The 21,682-nt window shown below is 42.3% G+C and overlaps 3 protein-coding genes across 12 annotated transcripts in view; all 3 read right to left on the bottom strand.

Moving 5' to 3' along the window:
* The window catches only part of LOC141606452 (F-box/kelch-repeat protein At3g23880-like), a 157,796-nt gene that overhangs the window by 1,773 nt on the left and 134,341 nt on the right, over positions 1–21,682 (bottom strand). For 9 of the 10 annotated variants that reach the window (XM_074425580.1, XM_074425587.1, XM_074425584.1 and 6 more), the window contains exons 4-5: positions 3,555–3,711; positions 245–733 (exon numbers count right to left, since the gene is read on the bottom strand). The gene's annotated coding sequence lies outside the window, so the exon portion shown is untranslated. The other variant, XM_074425581.1, reaches the window with a different exon arrangement.
* Positions 4,426–6,325, bottom strand: LOC141606456 (F-box/kelch-repeat protein At3g23880-like). Its single transcript, XM_074425594.1, has 2 exons — positions 6,212–6,325; positions 4,426–6,103 (listed from the first exon to the last, which is right to left on the bottom strand). The coding sequence occupies exon 2, from the start codon at positions 6,094–6,096 to the stop codon at positions 4,966–4,968; it is 1,131 nt and encodes a 376-aa protein (XP_074281695.1). The 5' UTR covers positions 6,097–6,103; positions 6,212–6,325; the 3' UTR covers positions 4,426–4,965.
* LOC141608627 (uncharacterized) lies at positions 7,750–20,038 on the bottom strand. The gene is made up of 3 exons (XM_074427969.1): positions 19,384–20,038; positions 17,380–18,777; positions 7,750–8,993 (listed from the first exon to the last, which is right to left on the bottom strand). Exons 1-3 carry the CDS (start codon positions 20,036–20,038, stop codon positions 7,750–7,752), a joined length of 3,297 nt encoding a protein of 1,098 aa, XP_074284070.1.

Here is a 21,682-nt window from a genome sequence, read left to right on the forward strand (position 1 = left end):
CACATCAAGACTTGTGAAATATATCAGATAGAAAATGGTGAAATTAAACTTCACAAAATATTTCTAGTAAATCTCAAAATATTTCTACATTGGCATCTATGCAAAAAGTAAAATTGTGTGTTTGAGATTGTGAAATTAAACTAGTGAAATATGTCAGGGAGAATACAAAACAGAGCAATTCACAAAATATTTCTAGTAAATCTCAGATAGAAAATGGTGAAATTAAACTTGGGACATAACTTACTATAGAAAGTCTGTCAGCTTGTTCCAATGTTACAAGAGGAGTCCAGTCTTTAGCCGATAAACCCGGATTCATCAGTTCTAGCTCTGAACCCATTGAGATGACGAATAACTTGCCGGTCCTTGTGGGTCCCACCAACCCGGAGCAAGCCCATTTCTCAGAATCAGAGGATATGGTCAACGATTTCACTTCTCCGGGTCACTTCAAAATGGAGAGATCTGCCTCGTGGCGGATGTTCAAGTTGTATGTGGACAAACACCCTCCTATAACACACAAAAACTGATCCGAGTGATCCCTGCCACTTGGGACTACTAAACCGGGAACTTCTTCAAACGTTTCAAGAGTTAAGCTAAAATGAATGACAACCCGTTTCTGTAGAGGGCCTCTCGATACCATGATCCAATAAAGCGAGTCATTAACCAACACACCCGGGTTGGTTTTGCTTAAAGACAGACTTGGGCCAAGCATATGATCATGAACCCGTTTCCATTCCTGAGAACTCAAGAAAAACACGAGGACAGTGATTTCTAGTAGGTCACAGTCTTGAACTATTTTGACAACCTTATAGTCAATTAGTCATCAATACTGGAGACATAGGCAAATCCCCAAGACACAATACAGTTACCAGAAGTATAACAGGGGTCGGAAAATTTGCGCCAGTCAAACTTACAGGGTTCCATATACAGAAATAATCAGCAGAAAAAGATGAAGTAGCTAAACAAACTAAGCCATTACATGAACCTACCAATTGAACCACATTTTCTTCGTCGCCATGGTTGTCAAAATTCGGCTCTAGTTTAACTAAGCAATAATCAAGAACTACATTATCATCTTGAACAGAGAGAAGATAGAACTTAGTAGCTACCTGAATAAACAGGAAGTCTACAGGAAAAGACGGAAGGTTGCCTGAAAGATGGGTTTTAAAGTGAATATTGGCAAATTCATAAGAGGAGACAGTAGAGCACCAGTGTTTCGAAACTGATTTAAGCCGAAGCAAGCATTTGATAGGAAGCCGAGAAAGTATCTCATAGGTAAACAAATCAAGAGGGAGATTGTTTTCTTGGGTAAGAATTGAGAAATTTGTGAAACTGGTTTTTGGTGCGATCCTAGAAGGAGGAAGAAGTTTATTACCCCAATACAAAGAAGCGGGCAGCCCAAAGTAGCCGACAGTTTTGACGATTTGGTTAAGTAATTTGAGACCCTTTACGATTGTACGATGAGGTTTTCGCTTAGGAATCTGCATTGGGTAGCCATGATCTTCAACTTGATACACATCAGAGTTTTTCAATACTTAAATACCCTTCACATGCACGAGGAACAATTGAGGAACACTATAGTACTGCATTAACATTACTCTCACTCGAATCAGGGCAAGGGGGTTGGATGGAGTACAATAATACACAGCCTTCACATGCACGACGAAGACATATACCAATCAGCTTAGAGATGTACGTACACTGATAATGTTAAAACCATATCATCAAAAAGCTAAAAGCAATTTAAAAAGTTGTGGAATATATTGTGAAAAGATCTTCAAATACATATAGAGGTCGATGTAAACCGCTAAGGAGTATATTATGAAAAGATATCAGTCAAGACGGTTTAACCATTAAAATCAAACCCGAGGGCCGAAAAAAATTGAACATATCCAAGATTACGTAGTATTGGACAAAGACAGGAAGCAGGAACTGTAGCAGTCATGCAAATCTAAACCAAAAGAATTCAAAGCATAAAACAAGTTCAATCCTCCACGTAAATCCATATAACCAAAAAGCAAAAAGCAAAAATCAGTGACTCAAAAAGATGTCACCATGTTGATCATAACTAGAGTATTTAATTTCCTACTACTGTAGTATACTACTTCCTCCGTTCACTTAGATTCCATACATTTCATTAAAATACACCTTAAATATATTAAACAAACGTATGGAATCTAAGTGAACGGAAGAAATAATTTAACAGTGATTATCTAAAATTAATTTTAATCATCCTCTTTTTCATTAACAAATGATTATATCTAGTGTAGTCACGAATATAGCAGCCCCATGATGCTTATTAGATCATTATAAACTGATGACGTCACACGAACATCTACTTTACCGCTAAATATTGCGGGTGTAGAATAAGAATAACTTAGGCTATCTTTATCTTAAACCCAAAATGTCGTAAGGTCTGATATATTTTATTTTTAAGACTCAGTTCAAACTTTTTTAGTTTCTCACGTTATCTGTAGTCTAATGCTCCGACTCATAAAAAATTCTACAACAATACATAAGACCAACATTCCGACCCACATTTTACTATTCATTAAAAGTTGTCTTAAATTTCCGAGACACAACTTAAGACCCAAGTCACGCAACTAAAACTTTTCTACTGTGCCTCCATTCTGATAATCATACTCAAATTGAGTAATAAGTTGAGTCCAAGAATAAAGTCGGTCATAAATTTAAAAGAGGAAATAAAGTGGCACGAGCATTTTACGAGTGTTAAATTAAAAGGAAGAAATAAAGTCAGTCTTAATTCAACAACTTTTGCATTTTAGGGCATTTGGGATAATTTGAAATAAAAATCCCATTGTTTTTGCTTAAATAGGTTCATTTATCAAGGGTTAATTGGCTTTTGACAAAATCAGAAGACAAATACTCCATCAGAGAACAGTAAAAAGCAGTCATCTTTTAAAATTAATCTTTTTGAATGAATGCAGAGGGGTAACAGGGTAAGGTAAGGCTTGACTCTACTTTAAATTAGAGATACGAGGAGTCTAGAGCCACCTCGACTCAGAATGTAAGCAACATTCACTGGGCCAACAGCACCCCTGTCTAGGTGGTCATATTACTATTAAGAGTTGCCTCAATGACTAAAGGATTATATACAAAAGCAAACTCCGAATCATCCAATAGTTTCGTGAAGCCAAAGGTTAAAAGATGACTCGATAAATTATAGACTAAATATATTCCTGCAATCAGGAACCCAACTGTAATGCTACTGTGCCATCCTTTACTATCAGAGTATCAGACTATGGTGAATTATATACTCTAATTTGTCATGTAGATAAACTTCTGGAAGTCTCAGACTAGGTTATATTTTAGTTGAGTGATTTCAAATCAGTCAATATAGGGTCCAACAAAGTTGGTAACAGTTACGCGTCAGATCAAGTCCGTTTGTATTTTGGTTCTACCTTGGGTTGTGGGGTGGTCATTCAGGTTGGGCTGGTTTTCATTTCATCATCTATATAGATGTCCACGAGCGATATTTGTACAAAGAACACTGAGCAACTAACCATAATATATTAAAGAACAATGAGAAAACGAACCTGACTCTCAGAAGACCCGACCGAACAGTGTGTCATACAGATATAAGCTCTGCAGCATCAGAATTGTCTCATAGACTCTCAGAATCAGCCATTGCAGCTTCGTCTCAATCATTTAGCTATAAAGCGATCTATTCTCCTCAAATGCGGCCGTGGATATCTTTCGATTTCACAACATATATTTAAAATTATAGTGAGATATACATAACTTTTCGACTACCCGTAATAACAAAGAAATTATTTCCAAAGTGATCCACAAGTAAAAGAACAACCTAAATGATCCAAAGTGATGAAATACCAAGACTCAAAAGGGTGTCGATGTCTCACAGACCCTTTAACAGCAGAATAACAAATCCAGTAACAAATCAACAGGCAAGGATACCAGTAGCTAGTCTAGCCACTCAAAATTATAAGAATAAAAGACTTATATGTGGAATAATAAGAAGCCATGAAATCCAAAATATTTCATCAGAAAAACACACAGTTTTACCAAATCATTTCAATATATTATCACATACTAGTATTTGATCAGTTGTAAATCACGATTTCTATCTTTATAGAGTAACGTAACAACCACCTTGCGGAAAATGACACGAAAATACATAACTGCTAAAAGTAACAACTAACAAACATGCCAGAAACACTACACAGTTGAAAGCAAAAAAGAAAAACATTGTCAAGCAGATCACATGAGATCAGCAGATCAATATAAAGAAGAACAAATGTTTCATGTGAAACTCATGCTGTTAAATGCCAAAATCCAAGATATTGACTGACAAAGACTGAGCTATAATCACATTACAGGACATACAAATATGAAGTAGTTGTTGCATAAACAAATCAAATGTAGAAACTTCAGTACTTAAGGAGCATATGCCAAAATCCTTGCTCATAGATTCCATACAGCATGATGGTACGACAAGATTTTCATTTCACGTTTTATATTCACAAAAACATAACGGTCTTACATTTGTGACCAACCATTAACTTTATAAATTAAGGAGAAATGTGAGATCACACTTCAAAGTTCAAACATAGCTCACTACAAGTCTACAACCTACATCAGCTTGTTCCAAATTTATAGGGAGAGTACATCATATATTAGTACTATGTCTAATTGATGAATCCGGGTTCATATGCCATGTGTGCTAGCTCCAACTCCTTCCAGATGACAAAACATTTAGCGATGCTGATGGGTCCCGCCAACCAAGGATAAAGGCATGAACTAGAGCAAAAAAATTCCATGGATCCACAAATTCATGTGCCCTACCATCTGATAAATCTAATACAAAAACGACCTAATGCAAGTAAATGAAGATGGAATCAATTGTAAAGAAATACTCTAAGATAGTACAAAACAGTCACATAGAGTTCTACAAGCAATTTATAAAGAGCATACAATGCAACATTGTATTTATGCCTCTAAAGGCTCTACGATGGGAAAAGGCGAAACCAGGCTTGGGAAATATATTGCAATTTTAAGCAACATATCAAACCTCAAAAGTGTTGTGTATTGCATAGGTTTTGTACGTGTGTCAAGTAACCCTAATGTTGCACCCCCAGAACCCTCATCATATAATGGATTCGTCACAAAAAAATTGTCAGCCTTTGTAAACCCAAGCATTTGAGAGTACATGTCTAATCTGAACCCCTTTGGTAGACAAATAGATTTCAGTATTGAGGGAGGTTCCAATATATTCATTAACTTGTCACCCGTACAGCTGCACGTGCTCAAACGCCCTCCCATAACTCCCAAGGCGTCCTGTTCGGCACAATTGATCGTAATTATGTCAAACCTCTCAGTCCCTAAATCAAAGCTAACAACTGAATCACCGTCTTGGATACTAACAGCATGCCAGTATAACTTGTCATTAACAAGCATCGCGTTTCTATAAACTACGAGCGGGTTATGATCAAAATCAATTTCTCTCCACCTATTTTCCCTAAGAGAGAAGATGTGAACAATAGGTTTTTTTTCATTACCCCCATATTCCGACAGAATTCGAACATATTTGTAGTCATCGACATTGGATGCATACCCAAATCCAGAGGCTACGTAAGGGCATTTTGATTCATCAAAACGCTTCAAATACCCATCTGACTCATATTGGTGCAGCTTACGGGTAGCCGGATTCAATAAAATGAAGTATTCATTATAATATTGGGTTAAACAAATTAACCCATTGCAGCACCCTGTAAGTTCAAGATTATACTTTCCGACCCCAAAGTCGACGTCTAGCTTAACCAAATTATCTTCAGAATTAGCACAAATCTGTTCATCATCGTCGCACGAGAAAAGGTAACAATTTTTACCACATTTGATAAACAAGGTGTCAATAGGAGCAGAAGGGTGAGGAAAGGGGGATTTGATAAGTTGGGCATTCGCAAATTCGGAAGAAGAAACAGTAGAATACCATTGTTTCGAAACCGATTTAAATCGAATAATTGATTTGACGGGTAATCTTGTAAGTATTTCTTCAATAATTAGATCATCAGAGAGGTAACTTTGTTGCGGAATCACATGCTTCTTCTTACTCTTTGTCATTGAAGAACTGAGATGTAATTAACTAGAATGATTACTAAACATAAAACTGAAGATTTTCCCCCAAATCAATTAAAGTATAAGAACAAAGCATGAAACCCTAAAATCAGCTGCAAACCTGAAAACAGAAGCGAGAGTAGTCGCCGATCGTCGGATACTCTGCTCTCCCTCTACGTGTGAGTGACTGAATCTTGTTTAGGGTTTTGGATCGGGATATATTAAATTGGTATTATTGATAGGGTTAATTGATGGGAATAATCCAAACTATCTCTCACCTTCTCATATTAATCTATACTAACGTTTAACTGGGAAAAATCTAGACTATTGACTCATTTATCCTACGTTAAACTGACTCTAATTTTTACCTAGTACAACCGGTAATGTTTCAGGTGATAATCTTATGGGTCCCATTTTTTGTTCTTCTCCTTCCTAAATTGATTACTTGGTTTAAATCTCCCAGATCTTGATTCTCACTACTATCCTTTAATTCCTCCATTTTTTTTTTCTTTCTCCATTTTCAAAGTTAAATCCTCAAGCTTATTGTTCTTCCCAAAACCACCTTCCGCTTTTGAAAACACCACCTCGTTCTTCCCCAAACTACCTTCACCATTAAAACACCTCTCTTTTTCTGCATTTTTTTTCCTTAATTAACCAAAATTAAATCACCTCCATTTTGATAAATTGATTTCGCCCTTACACAATAGAAGATTCCATCGAGATCTTGGAATATGTCGTAAAATTGAGGGAAGAGAAGCTAGGTACTGAAAATCCGGAGTTTGACGACGAGAAGAAGAGACTTGCGAAGCTGTTGAAAGAAGCAAAAAGGCAAAATCTCTTGAAATCTAATTGACCCCAATTCGAAGAGGACAAAGAAAGAGACGACTAATCGATGGGGGCTTAGAATTTGAGAAACCACCTCATTTGTATATCATAGATTAAAAGATGTCACTTTGTGTGCGATTTTATTTGTCCGAGATTCCAAATTCAACACATTCGGTTTGATTGTTTTTTTGAGTGATTATATCTTCTCAGGCTGTTGTTCATAGAAAAAGAATGCTTCATTTTCCATTGTTTCCCATATTTTACGTGGGAATTGATTGTAGCGGGCTTGTCGGAGTTGACGGGAAGAGCTTGGTGGTGGGATTGGTAGAGGTGAGGGGTATTTGTGGTGGTTTATTTGGTGGTCGTTAATGGAGGAAGAGGTTTTGTGAATTGAACAGGGAGGTTTTTGGAATTGATGGGATGAGGGTGAATGTAATCATTATTAAAATATTAAAAAAAGAGAAAAAAAAAAGCAATTACTTGATTAGTAGGTATCTGGTCACTAAGTCTATTTTAAGAAGAGGGTATTCATGTTTGGGATTACTTCGAGTTAAAATGTTGTTCGGATTATTATGAGCAGGTGGACAATAGTTTGGATTATTCCTGTCAAATAACCCTTATTGATATTTGATACTTCCTCCATTTTTATATGATCTACCCATTTGTTTTTGGCTCAACAACCAAGAAAAGATAATTAGTTGCAATATTTGTGTTTAATTAGAAAATAAAGTACTTGTGTTAAGGGGTGGGGTCATGCTTAACCTTCCCACCAATTTCAATGTTACCCGGTTTTTTTTTTTTTTTTTTTTTTTTGAGGTAAATATCCAAAAGGGCTTAATTCATTAACGAGATATAAAAAAGTACAGCATTGTTAACGATCGGTGGCAAGTCACCATCCCAAACCGTTTTACCTACAAAACTAGGATTAAAATGAGCAAGCGCATGAGCCACACAATTATTTGTTCGACAAGTATGTGACCATCGTAAAGAATTAAAAGAGCTACTACAAGCTAATATATCATCTAGAACGGCCGAAAGAATACTCCTCCCATGTCGCATCTTTTGAAGGTCTTCAATAATCTGCAAGCAATCGCTCTCCACTACCACGTCTCGATGTCCTCTTCGAGCAGCTTCTTGAACTCCGTCAAGGATTGCAACGGCCTCGGCAATGACTGGTTCCCAGGTAAGAGTGCGGTTTATAGCCATCCCCCATAAAGCCTCCCCTTTCTCATCCCGGCAGATTGCTCCCGTACCCACACCAAACCCGTCCAACACTCCCGCATCCACATTAACTTTCACCACTCCCCTCGATGGAGCCATCCATCCCTCAGCCCTCTCTTCATCTCTCCCCCGTCCACCAGCTTTATTCTTCTTTTCACCCACATTCGTCCCACCACTTTCCTCAGCGAGAACATCCTGCACCCTCCGAACCACCTTAGCCGGGTCAATTTCCACCCCATCAAAGACCACCCTATTCCTATGCTCCCATAATACCCAACATCCTATCATAAACTTCCCATAATCCGCCTCACTGAGCTCCCTCCACCGGTATTCCACCCACTCCCTCACCCCACTTCCCCTGGCTTCCTCTTCCTCACATTGTAGCCCAATCCCGTCCCAAACCCAATTAGCCACCCAACAATTACAAAACAGATGAAGACTCGACTCATTATTGGAATGACAAAAAGAGCAAGAAGAAGACTCACCTCCCACTCGAGATGCGATGTTTGCCTTGGTTGCTAATGCTTCGTTACACAGCTGCCAGAAGAAGAGCTTCACACGGGGCCAAACCGGAACCTTCCAGAGCTTGTTCCATAACCACTTCTCCCTTTCCCAATTCGACATATCCGCCATATCCACCGTATCCCCTGCCAACATTTTATAAGCAGTTCGAACCGAGTAACAGCCATCTTTTTCGTGCACCCAATACCACAGGTCATCAGCTCCATTTGGACTAAGGCGAATGTTGGTAATCCGTTCAATCTCGAAAGGCAAGAAGAGCTGGCTAATCCTCTCTGTCCACCACCCCCCACCATTCGGATTTAGCAGCTCGGCAACCTTCATCATCTCGCTGCCAGCTGGGCATGGCGATATTGTAATACTCCGTATTTATAAGTCTTGGGGTACTCTATCGAGTAGGCCTTACTCTGTCGAGTAAGGGTAAGTTGCGTTTTAGAAAATTTTCTGACCTGTTGGGTACTCGATCGAGTAGCTGGGGTACTCGATCGAGTAGGGGGGTACTCGATCGAGTATCCTTGGGTACTCGATCGAGTAGCCGGTTTTACGGGGAATTTTCTCGGGTTTTGTTAAATATGCGATTAAGGTATATAAGCTTTGTCGCCATTATTCTAAATCACTTTTGCAAAACCTAAATTACTGTTTAAGAGAGAAAGCAAGCAAGTTCATCTTCTTAATCGCATAATTAACAATCCCCAGAGTTTGGAAGGTCAGTTCTTAGCGTTGATTATACCGTTGAGTTCCTTGCGTCGAGGGTAAGATCTATGTACCCTTTTTATTGTCTTTCCTTTGATTTGGTTAAACCCTAATTTAGAGATTTGGGGGTTTATGTGTAGTATGTGATTTGGTAGCCTTTATGTGTTGTATAATAGGAGGAGGGTTCATAGAGGAAGCTTTTTGATTCAGCAGTAGAGACCGTCTGATTGTGTGCTTTCCAGGTAGGATTTCCTACTCAGTATTAGTCCCATAATGGGATATTGGTTGATGTGTTGAGATTAATTGTTGATGTAATAATTGTATTGTGACGGTTGTGATTGTGATTGTGATTGTAACTGTTGTCTGTGGTTCTTGAGGCGTGTCCTCGGCTGAGTGGGGTCACTTGCGGGAGTGGCTTCACGCCCTAGTTTCGCCTTCTGTGGAACCCGCCACAGAAGGGATGTGCACATTAATGGACAGGGTTATCGCTCACTATGTGGAGCGAGGATTTGGTGGTACGGCTGCGTCCCCCATCGCGCGGGCTGGTCCAGGTGGACAGTCAGTGATTGAGATGATTGGATTTGGCGTGATTGTGTGTGTGTGACAGTTAAGCTGTCTGTTTGTCTTATTGTTAATATATATTGAATTGTGTGATTAGTACTGACCTCGGTGTTGTTTTGTAAACCTGCGGTGATCCATTCGGGGATGGTGAGCAGGTATTGAGCAGGTATTGAGATGAGTACTGGGATAGCTGGAATTGCCACGACATGATGATAGGAGTCTTCCGCTGTAGCTTATTAGTTATTTACATTTCAGTTAGAACAGTCAGTTTGAGAACATGTATTGTACTTTCGGTTTGGTTTTGAGAATTGTAACCCTTCGCTAAGTATTTATAATTAAACGTTGTTTCTTCATTGTTTATTTGATTATCATACCTCGGGCAACCGAGATGGTAATGTCTTCATACCTGAGTGGTCCTGGTAAGGCACTTGGAGTATGAGGGTGTTACAAATGGTATCAGAGCGACGATCCTGAAACCTGTAACCAATGAACCCAATGAACATAGCGAGTCAATTAAAATGAACCCGGGGTAAAGGTTGTAGGAGCTAATGCAAAGGCTTGGGAGACGTCCTGAAGCCGCGAACTCGCCCTACAATTTTGAACCGGTCACATGGGGGGAGTGTGTCAAGGTCATATGTGTTGTTTGGTTAACTTATGTGTGAATGTGATGAAGTGTGTGTAATTGTTGGATGTTGAAGTAGAAATTTGAAAATGTGAAAGGAAGGTTGGTGATATATGGAAATTTGCAGTTGGAATGATAACATGATGGATGTTTACAAAGTGGCATTTAATAACATGATATAGTGATCTCGTAGATCGTACGAAAGGATGCGTAGCATTATATGCTTAGATATGATATAATATGTAGTTTTATAAAGTTTTTAGCATGTTAGTATATGACATAGCATGCGGGTAGCGTTTCTGAGTTTGCATGACTCGATCGAGTGGGACTGACTTGATCGGGTGGGTTTTTGATGATTTTGAGACCAGAATCGAGTTTTGGGGTACTCGATCGAGTAACTAGGGGTACTCGATCGAGTAGGGGGTCACGTCGAGTATGTTAGAGATCAGAAGGTCTGTTTGGGGTCTGATGTTGGGGCACTCGATCGAGTATGGAGGGCACTCGATCGAGTAGCCCGCTACTCGATCGAGTATGTTTGGGAACTCGATCGAGTAGGTTCTGGGCAGTGTGTTTTCGTGTTTTGAGGTTTAGTATGTGTGTTTATATCTACCCTTTCTCGTATAGTTTCAAGATGCCGCCCAAGAGAAACGCTTACTATGCGAGAGCTGAGACCATGAATATGGATGATATCGTTAAGATGCTGGAGCACCAAGATGCTCTTACAGAGACCCTAAAGAAAGTGAATGAGGATAAGGATAAGGATAAGGAGAAGGAGGTTGATCATTCTAAAATCAGCCTCTACATAGTGAGGTTTAACCCGAAAGAGTATAAGGGAGTTGGGGAGCCTAACCTTCTTGATAGTTGGCTGAGAGAGATGGAGAACATATTGGATTTAGTTCACTGTCCCGATGAGATGAGAGTGGAACAAGCTGCGTTCTATCTGAGGGAGGCAGCTGGCAAGTGGTGGGATACAGTGAAGGTGAGTGCTAAGGAGATATACACAAACCAAGGTTTACCTGCTATACCTTGGGAGGAGTTTCGTAGGGCTGTGAGGAAGGAGTTTGTGCCGGAGCATGTGAGGAGTAAGTTGAGGGAAGAGTTTGACAGTTTTAAGATGACCGTTGAGATGTATGTGGCCGAGTACTACAGGCAGTTCAATGAGAAGTCTAGGTATGCTGAAGATATGGGTTTGAGTGAGGAGAATCTGGCGTTGAGGTTTGAGAGGGGGTTGACCACCAAGATTATGGATAAGTTACCCGTGGGAATCCTTACTGATGTTAAGGAAGATTATGAGAGGGCTGGGAGAGTTGAGAGGTTGGTGGAGATGGCTCAGGAGAGGTCAGGTGGGGAGAAGAGGAAGTCTGAGAGCGAGGGTGGTGGCCAATCTAATCACAAGAAAGGCAACCACAATCAGTCTAAGGGTTTTCTTAAGGTCGGGGTTCGATCTTTGGGGCTTCCTTTGGGCGCGGTCGTGGGAGTGTTAGTGGTAGCTGGGGAGTGACCTGCTATGGTTGCGGTGGTGTAGGCCACAAGAGACATGAGTGCACAAGTGCACCGGGATCTTTCCAGAGACCAGCGCAGAGCTATGCGAGCAACAGACCGGCTGGGTCATGGCCAAACCGGGTAAGTCAGAGTTACCAGAGTGGAGGCAACCGCAACGACGGTAATTCTTATCAGGATCCACCAACGAACAACAACAACAATCAAGGGTCGGGTGCTAAGCCGACCACTTCAGCTAGTACTGTCCAGGGAGGTGGACAGAAGACTAGTGGAAAGTTATTCATGATGGAGAAGAAAGCAGCTGAGGAAGATGCACACGTTATCACCGGTACATTTCTTGTTAATGGTATTCATACCTTTGTTTTGTTTGATTTGGGGGCTTCTCAGTCGTTTGTATCTTCGAGTCATGTTAAACGGTTGGGTTTGAGGGTATATGAGTCTGTTAGTGAGCAAGTTTTTATACCTTCGGGTGAGTCTGTACCATGTGGGAGGTTGTTTAGAGATGTATCTATGATAGTTGGGCAGGTTGATCTACCTGTAGACTTGCTAGAGGTTCCTTTTGACGGTTTTGAGATGATAGTTGGGATGGATTGGTTAGGGAAGTATAAAGCTAAGATAGACTGTCATCAAAAGAAAGTGTCTTTAAGAGGTCCTAAGGGTGTTAGTGTGTCTTATCGGGGGTTTCTAGTCAAACCCAAAGTTAAGTTGATTGCAGCTATCACCTTGAAGTCTTATCTGAGGAAGGGATGTCCTTTGATCTTGTGCCATGTGAGAGATGACCGGATAGAGAGTCCGACAGTTGATGAGATACCAGTGGTGGGAGAGTTTGCAGATGTTTTTCCTGATGATATTCCGGGGTTACCACCAAAGAGGGAGATAGATTTCACCGTCGAGTTGAAACCAGGGACGGGGCCAATCTCTAAGGCACCGTACCGCATGGGTCCTAAGGAGATGGAGGAGCTTAGGAAGCAGTTGGATGATTTGATAGAGAATGGATACATTAGACCAAGTGTATCGCCGTGGGGAGCACCAGTTCTTTTCGTAAAGAAGAAAGATGGGAGTTTGAGGTTGTGCATAGATTACAGGGAGCCGAACCGAGTGACGATAAAGAACAAGTATCCTTTGCCAAGGATAGATGACCTGTTTGATCAATTGAGTGGTGCATCAGTCTTTTCTAAGATTGATTTGAGGTCGGGGTACCATCAGGTGAAGATTAGAGAGGTGGACATACCAAAGACAGCTTTCACGTCGAGGTATGGCCATTACGAGTATGTAGTAATGCCGTTTGGGTTGTCTAATGCACCGACAGTGTTTATGGATTTGATGAATAGAATCTTCAGACAGTTCTTGGACCAGTTTGTAGTGGTGTTTATCGATAACATCTTAGTCTACTCTAAGACTAAGGAGGAGCATGAGGAGCATCTGAGGATCGTGTTGCAAACTTTGAGGGATCATGAGTTGTATGCTAAGCTATCCAAGTGTGAGTTCTGGTTAGAGAAAGTTGCTTTTCTGGGGCATGTGATCTCTAAGGAGGGAGTGGTTGTGGATCCGGCGAAGATTGAGGCAGTGACAAAGTGGGAAGCACCAAAGAATGTTGTTGAGATCAGGAGTTTTCTGGGTTTAGCTGGATACTACAGACGGTTCGTGAAAGATTTCTCCAATATAGCTAGACCTATGACAGCGTTGATGAGAAAAGAGAACAGGTTTCGTTGGGATGAGAGTTGTGAGACGGCGTTCCAAACATTAAAGGAGCGTTTGACCACAGCTCCTGTCTTAGCATTACCTGAAGGGAGTGAGAACTTTGAGGTTTATACAGATGCCTCAAAGAATGGGTTGGGATGTGTGTTGATGCAGAATGGTAAAGTGATTGCCTATGCTTCTAGGCAATTGAAGCCTTATGAGGAGAACTACCCTACTCATGATCTGGAGTTGGGTGCAGTGTTGTTTGCTCTCAAGATTTGGAGACATTACCTTTATGGAGCAATCTTTAAGGTATTTTCGGATCACAAGAGTCTCAAGTACATATTCACTCAAAAGGAGTTGAACATGAGACAGAGGAGGTGGATGGAGCTGATTGGCGATTATGACATGGAAATCATCTACCATGAAGGGAAGGCCAATGTAGTTGCTGATGCTTTGAGTAGGAAGAGTGTACATTCTTTGTGTACAGCTCTGTCTTTGATGAGGCTGAGAGATGAGGTAGCGAGGTTTGGGATACATATGATGCAGAAAGGAGATGCCATGGGTGATATGACAAAGATGTGACTTGAGTTTTATGATGACATTCGAGGTAAGCAGGCTTTGGATCCTAAGATGGTTGAGTGGAGAGCTGGAGTAGAGAAAGGGACAGTGTCCCGCTTTTCCATTCATACAGATGGTAGTTTGAGGTTTGATGGTAGGTGGTGTGTCCCTAATGATGAGGTGTTGAAAAAGACTATCATGACAGAGGCACATTGTACACCATATTCAGTACATCCGGGTGGTGACAAGCTATACAAGGATTTGAAGAAAACGTTTTGGTGGCCTGGGATGAATAAAGAGACAGCTGAGTTTGTGTCCCGTTGTTTGACATGCCAGAGAATTAAAGGGGAACAGCGACGACCACAAGGTAAGATTCAGTCTTTAGCGGTACCTGAGTGGAAGTGGGAATCCATTTCCATGGATTTCATTGTGGGTTTGCCAAAGAGTCAACAAGGTAACAACATGATTTGGGTAATAGTGGATCGACTGACCAAGTCAGCTCACTTTGTTCCAATGAAAGATACATGGACTAAGGCACAATTGGCTATGGCCTATCGAAAGAACGTGCTTAAGTTACATGGAGTCCCTAAGGACATAGTGTCTGATAGATATGCGAGGTTTATATCGAGGTTTTGGAAAGAGTTGCAGGAATCGTTGGGAACAACTTTGAAGATGAGTACAGCATTTCATCCTGCGACAGACGGGCAGACTGAGAGAACAATCAAAACTCTTGAGGATATGTTGCGAGCTTGTGTGATGGATTTTGGTGGTAGCTGGGAACAGAGGTTGGATTTGATAGAGTTTTCTTACAACAACAGCTATCACACCAGTATTGGTATGGCACCGTTTGAGGCTTTGTATGGGCGGAGATGTAGGAGTCCAATCTGTTGGGACGATAGTGCTGAGGCAGTGGTTTTAGGACCAGAGATGGTGCATGAGATGGTGGAACAGATTAAGATGATCAGGGAACGGATGAGAGCAGCTCAGGACAGGCAAAAGAGTTATGCAGATCTACATCGCCGAGATATAGAGTTTCAGGTTGGGGATAAGGTTCTTCTGAAAGTGTCTCCTATGCGTGGGGTTATGAGATTTGGGAAAAAGGGCAAGCTGAGTCAGAAGTTCATCGGTCCTTATGAGATCTTAGAGCGAGTTGGAGAGGTTGCTTATCGTCTGGCTTTACCTGCTGCGTTAGAGAGAGTGCATAATGTGTTTCATGTATCGCAGCTGCGGAAGTATGTGAGTGACCCGTCACATGTGTTAGAGGCAGAGAGCTTAGAGCTAGATGAGTCCTTATCATATCTTGAGGTACCTAAGCAGATTCTTGACCGAAAGGTTAGAAAGACTAGGAGTGGTGAGACGGTTTTGCTTAAGATCCTTTGGTCTAACCATGAGACCGAGGAAGCTACATGGGAGCCAGAGGAGGCTATGAAAGAGCGTTACCCTTTCCTTTTTTATCAGGTATGTATGGTTACGGGGACGTAACCTTGTTTCTTTTAGGGGGGTAGGAGATGATCGCGAGCAGTTTTTAAGAGTTTTTATACCCCTTTTTGTATATTGTGTCGGTATGTTTGTCAGGATGAGTTGGGTTAGTAACATGTTTCATGCTGAATTTTGTTTTAGTTGTTGAGTCGGAAGTGTTATGGGAGTACCTTTGTTTAGTAGTGGTTTGAACTTCGGGGACGAAGTTCCTTTTAAGGAGGGAAGACTGTAATACTCCGTATTTATAAGTCTTGGGGTACTCTATCGAGTAGGCCTTACTCTGTCGAGTAAGGGTAAGTTGCGTTTTAGAAAAGTTTCTGACCTGTTGGGTACTCGATCGAGTAGCTGGGGTACTCGATCGAGTAGGGGGGTACTCGATCGAGTATCCTTGGGTACTCGATCGAGTAGCGGTTTTTTACGGGAATTTTCTCGGGTTTTGTTAAATATGCGATTAAGGTATATAAGCTTTGTCGTCATTATTCTAAATCACTTTTGCAAAACCTAAATTACTGTTTAAGAGAGAAAGCAAGCAAGTTCATCTTCTTAATCGCATAATTAGCAATCCCCGGAGTTTGGAAGGTCAGTTCTTAGCGTTGATTATACCGTTGAGTTCCTTGCGTCGAGGGTAAGATCTATGTACCCTTTTTATTGTCTTTCCTTTGATTTGGTTAAACCCTAATTTAGAGATTTGGGGGTTTATGTGTAGTATGTGATTTGGTAGCCTTTATGTGTTGTATAATAGGAGGAGGGTTCATAGAGGAAGCTTTTTGATTCAGCAGTAGAGATCGTCTGATTGTGTGCTTTTCAGGTAGGATTTCCTACTCAGTATTAGTCCCATAATGGGATATTGGTTGATGTGTTGAGATTAATTGTTGATGTAATAATTGTATTGTGACAGTTGTGATTGTGATTGTGACTGCTGTCTGTGGTTCTTGAGGCGTGTCCTCGGCTGAGTGGGGTCACTTGCGGGAGTGGCTTCACGCCCTAGTTTCGCCTTCTGTGGAACCCGCCACAGAAGGGATGTGCACATTAATGGACAGGGTTATCGCTCACTATGTGGAGCGGGGATTTGGTGGGTACGGCTGCGGTCCCCCATCGGCGGGCTGTCCAAAGTGGACGATCGGTGATTGAGATGATTGGATTTGGCGTGATTGTGTGTGTGTGACAGTTAAGCTGTCTGTTTGTCTTATTGTTAATATATATTGAATTGTGTGATTAGTACTGACCTCGGTGTTGTTTTGTAAACCTGCGGTGATCCATTCAGGGATGGTGAGCAGATATTGAGCAGGTATTGAGATGAGTACTGGGATAGCTGGGATTGCCACGACATGATGATAGGAGTCTTCCGCTGTAGCTTATTAGTTATTTACATTTCGTTAGAACGATCGGTTTGAGAACATGTATTGTACTTTCGGTTTGGTTTTGAGAATTGTAACCCTTCGCTAAGTATTTATAATTAAACGTTGTTTCTTCATTGTTTATTTGATTATCATACCTCGGGCAACCGAGATGGTAATGTCTTCATACCTGAGTGGTCCTGGTAAGGCACTTGGAGTATGAGGGTGTTACAGATATAACACGGCCAGATTGTGTACCCGGGATCCACGCATTCCCCCACACCAACGTACCACGGCCATTTCCGATTCTTCTCCTCATTCCCTGATCAAGGACTGACCTCGCACCCACAATGCCTCGCCAAGTATAACTAGGATTGTTTCCAACCATAGCACCCATGAAGTCTCCTTGGGGATAGTACTTAGCTTTCATCAACCGAGCCCAAAGCGAATTCGGGTTTACCACGAGACGCCACGCTTGCTTGCCTAACAAAGCTAGATTAAAGAAACGGAAATCTCTGAACCCCATTCGTCCAACACACTTTGACCGAGTTAATTTCCTCCACGATACCCATGACAAACCCTTCTTCTCTTCCTCATGCCCCCACCAGAATCGAGACACTATTTTTCTAAGCTCATCACAAAAGTTGGCCGGAATTTGGAACACACTCATCACATAGGTAGGGAGTGAATTGGCAACCGCCTTTATGAGAACCTCCTTACCAGCCCTAGACAATAATTTCCCGCGCCAACCTTGAAGTCTTTTATTAAGCTTATCCCGAATAATGTCCGTTAAGGCCTTCTTCGATCTTCCAACAACCGTAGGTAAACCTAAGTATCTATCATGCTCAGCCACCTCTCTAACCCCAAGGCAACCAGCCACTCTCTCCCTTTGAGCCCTCGGTATCCCTCTACTGAACGAGACCATAGTTTTATCAAGATTCACCAACTGACCCGAGGCCATCTCATACCTTTGCAATATCGACTTAACAATCTCAGCTTCACCAATCGTCGCCTTCGTAAAGAAGATGCTATCATCCGCGAACAAGAGGTGAGAGATAACTGGGGCTCCATTCGCTACCCGGATCCCGTGCAGCGCTCTAGCTTCCACCGCCCTTCTCATGAGATTTGATAGAGCCTCCGCACAAAGGATAAACAAATACGGGGAGAGCGGGTCACCCTGCCTTAGACCTCTGGATGGTCGAAACTCCTCAGTCGGTGTACCATTTATCATAACTGCAAACGTGACCGATGTAACACAGTCCATCACCCGAGCCACCCAAGAGCGATCAAACCCCATAACAAGAAGCACCCTCCGTAAGAAATCCCATTCTATCCTGTCGTACGCTTTAGCCATATCGAGTTTAATAGCCATGTGCCCCTCCTTACTCCTGGCATTCTTCATATAATGAAAAACTTCAAAGGCAATCAAAATATTATCTGAGATTAATCTGCCTGGCGTAAAAGCGCTCTGGTTCTCCGAAACGATCTCATTCAAAAATAGCTTCAGGCGATTAGCAAGGACCTTCGACACAAGTTTGTACGCCACATTACATAAGCTAATCGGTCTAAAGTCCCTTATCTTGTCCGGAGCTTTCTTCTTGGGAATTAAGACGATATTAGTTTTATTTAGAGGCTCAGCCGACTCATTCCCGTTAAGAATATGGAGCACTGTACGTACCACATCCGGTCCTATAATATGCCAATAAGACTAAAAAAATAAGCCATTCATTCCGTCCGGTCCCGGTGCCTTCAGCGGATCCATCTGATTAAGGGCCTCAACAATCTCCTCCTCGCGATAATCAGCTCGTAAAAATACATTCATGCGGTCCGTCACACGCCCTTCAAGTCCATGTAGCACATCTTCAAAGTCAGACGGTCTAGCTGAGGTAAATAGCTCCGTAAAATAATTGTTTGCTACCCTCGATATCGCCTCATCACCAGTCCGTACCATCCCACTATCATCAATCAGTTTACCGATGAAATTCTTCCGCTTTCGCTCACCCGCTCTTGTATGGAAAAAAGTTGTGTTACGATCCCCATCTCGCAGCCACAGCGCACGCGATCTCTGTCTCCAATATTGTTCTTCCTGCCTAGAAAGTTCAGCTATTTCCGCCACAATTTTCCTCCTGCGCTTTACTTCCTCCTCGGTTCTCCCTCCTTGATTGAGCCGTCCCAACAATTTGCGTTTATTTTCAAGTGCCCAATTGATCTTGCCAATACTTATCTTCTTCCATGCCCCAAGTTCCCGAGCACATTCCTTGATCGACTCTATAAGCTGCCCCTGCCCTTTCTAACCTCCCCTTATAATTGCTTCCTCACAGCCTTCCTCCCCCACCCATATTTGCTCAAATCGAAAGCTCCTTCTTCTTCCACCACCCAACTCCCTCTTATTAAGGACAAGTTTGATAGGCGCATGATCAGACCATTCCCTATCAAGGTGAAGTAATTTTGCATATGGGAATAGGTCTAACCATGAACTCGTGCACATAGCTCGGTCAATCATACTCTGCCTATTAGCCATCCCACTCTGCCCATTGTCGAACGTAAATTTGTAACCCTCCCACGCTACATCTCGCAGACCACAATCATTAACCGCCTCATGGAAATTATTCATTTGCCATTGGGCTCGGCTTCCACCCTTCATCTCATTAGCAAACAAGATTTCATTAAAGTCCCCTATACATACCCAAGGTAAGTCCAATTGTCTACTCAGTATCCGGAGGAGCTGCCAAGATAAATGACGGTCAGCCACAGCAGGCCAACCGTAGAAGCCCGTAACTCTCCATACCTTATTATCATCCTTGATCATGAAGTCCATGTAGTGAACTGATGCTGACATGAACGAACAATCAATCTCTTTCTTCCAAAGAAATGCAAGACCCCCCGATCTCCCCACACTATCCACTTCTAGGCCATTATATCCCTCCAAACTATCCCTCACTCTCCTCATTTCACGACCACACAACTTCGTCTCGCATAAAAAGAGTATGGCCGGGGCTTCCCTACGCACCAAGGCACGTAGGGCTCGAACTGTGTCGGGGTTGCCCAAGCCCCGACAATTAATGCTTAAGAGATTCATTTTGCCGGGCGGGGTTGAGCTCCCTCAACCTCCGCCTAAGGTATCAAGACGCCCCCGTCTAGTTGAATTTTCTGCCTCTTTCGTATCTCAGTCTGTCCCACTCCTTCCCCATCTCGCTCCCTCTTACCCAGATCCCCCAAAGCCACAAGACTCTCCGTTGAAACCAGTGGGGAGTCCCTGGGCAGCCTTGTCCAGCACCTGTTCTTCAAAACCCCCCCTATATCACGCCCATTCTCGCTGCCACTGCCCGTGCTCGAAGAACCCATGCTCCTCCTACCAGCCCCATCAACCTTCATCCCATACTGCATCTCTCCACCACCCTCCAACTCACAAACAGCCTCAGGATTACCACCCCCATCTGCCTCAAACCCCTCGATAGCTTCCAACCCGTTACTACCAACAGCAGCTCCCCCAACAGTAACCCCAACATCCTCTCTGTTTATATCATCCCTCCCTTGTACTCCAAGTTCCACATTTCCCTCCTCCTGCACCCTAGCTGTCGACACCCCTCTTCCCCCTTCTCCCTTTCTAAACTTAAAGTTTATAGCAATGGTTTGGAGTTTATCAATCATCTTCGCAATGTCAGCCTCCGCGTCCTCTTTTTTCTTCATTGTGTCAAATTCCGCATTCAAATCCCTCCTTGCCTTTCCCGGACCATCACTCACGGTTTTAACAATTTTCCATGGCGAAGCCCTCAACCATTCGCCAAAACAGAGATCGTCATCTTCGTAAGGACCATGCTCACATTCCTTCTCACCATGCCCCATCGTCCCACACCCATAACAGAAGATGGGAAGGCGCTCATACTTGACATCGAAATGTATTACCCGTCCCTCCTTCATTCTTATAGGAACCACAGCTTTCAACGGGCGACGGACATCAATAAGGATTCGTATCCTAATCGCCCTATCTATCTCGGAGTTTGGACCCATATCTACAGCCACAAAATCCCCCAAATTCGCGCCAATTCTTCTCACATTCGCAATGCTAGAGCGTCCCGAGATTGGGAGGTCGTACACTCTAGCCCAGATAGGGAAATGAAATAATGGAACATCCGTGAGTTTACGTGAATCATTTGGCTCGTTAAAACACCATACGTATTTGTCGAAGTGCCATGGTTGCCCTTCTAAAACCCTAGCCTTGTCTTGTTCCGATCCGAATTTGAAAACAAAGGTTTTCTCTTTAGCGTCTACCACATTCCCTAGCATGGGCTTCGAGGGATTCCAAAGCTTGATCATGGTATCAATCGCAGCACGAACATTTATCGCCTTTAGGGTCCAAATCTTACCAACTAGCACAAACTGTTGCCTTCGTTCCCCCACTTCAGCATCTTCCTCCCATTCGACCGCCGCATCACCCCCTTCTTCATCCGTCGTAACAATCTCTTTACCTTCCCGGCGTCGACCCCGTGTGTTACCATCCATCTGACCCTACATAAGAAGACAAAAACAAACAAAAAACAAAAAACGAATCCCAAACTCACGATCGAAATCGTGAGAGAGAGCCTCGAGCAGA

Source organism: Silene latifolia, chromosome 10 (assembly GCF_048544455.1).
Source record: "Silene latifolia isolate original U9 population chromosome 10, ASM4854445v1, whole genome shotgun sequence".
NCBI lineage: Eukaryota > Viridiplantae > Streptophyta > Magnoliopsida > Caryophyllales > Caryophyllaceae > Silene > Silene latifolia.

Bases quoted from the DNA above. Each gene is read 5' to 3' on its own strand.
- LOC141608627 (XM_074427969.1), bottom strand. From the start codon at position 20,038: ATGAGGAGAGTGAGGGATAGTTTGGAGGGATATAATGGCCTAGAAGTG. The intron at 18,778-19,383 runs GTTAGAAAGGGC...GGCATATTATAG, and splicing joins GGAAGCAATTATAAGGGGAG to GACCGGATGTGGTACGTACA. The intron at 8,994-17,379 runs GTACGTTGGTGT...CGCCATGCCCAG, and splicing joins AAGAATCGGAAATGGCCGTG to CTGGCAGCGAGATGATGAAG.
- LOC141606456 (XM_074425594.1), bottom strand. From the start codon at position 6,096: ATGACAAAGAGTAAGAAGAAGCATGTGATTCCGCAACAAAGTTACCTC.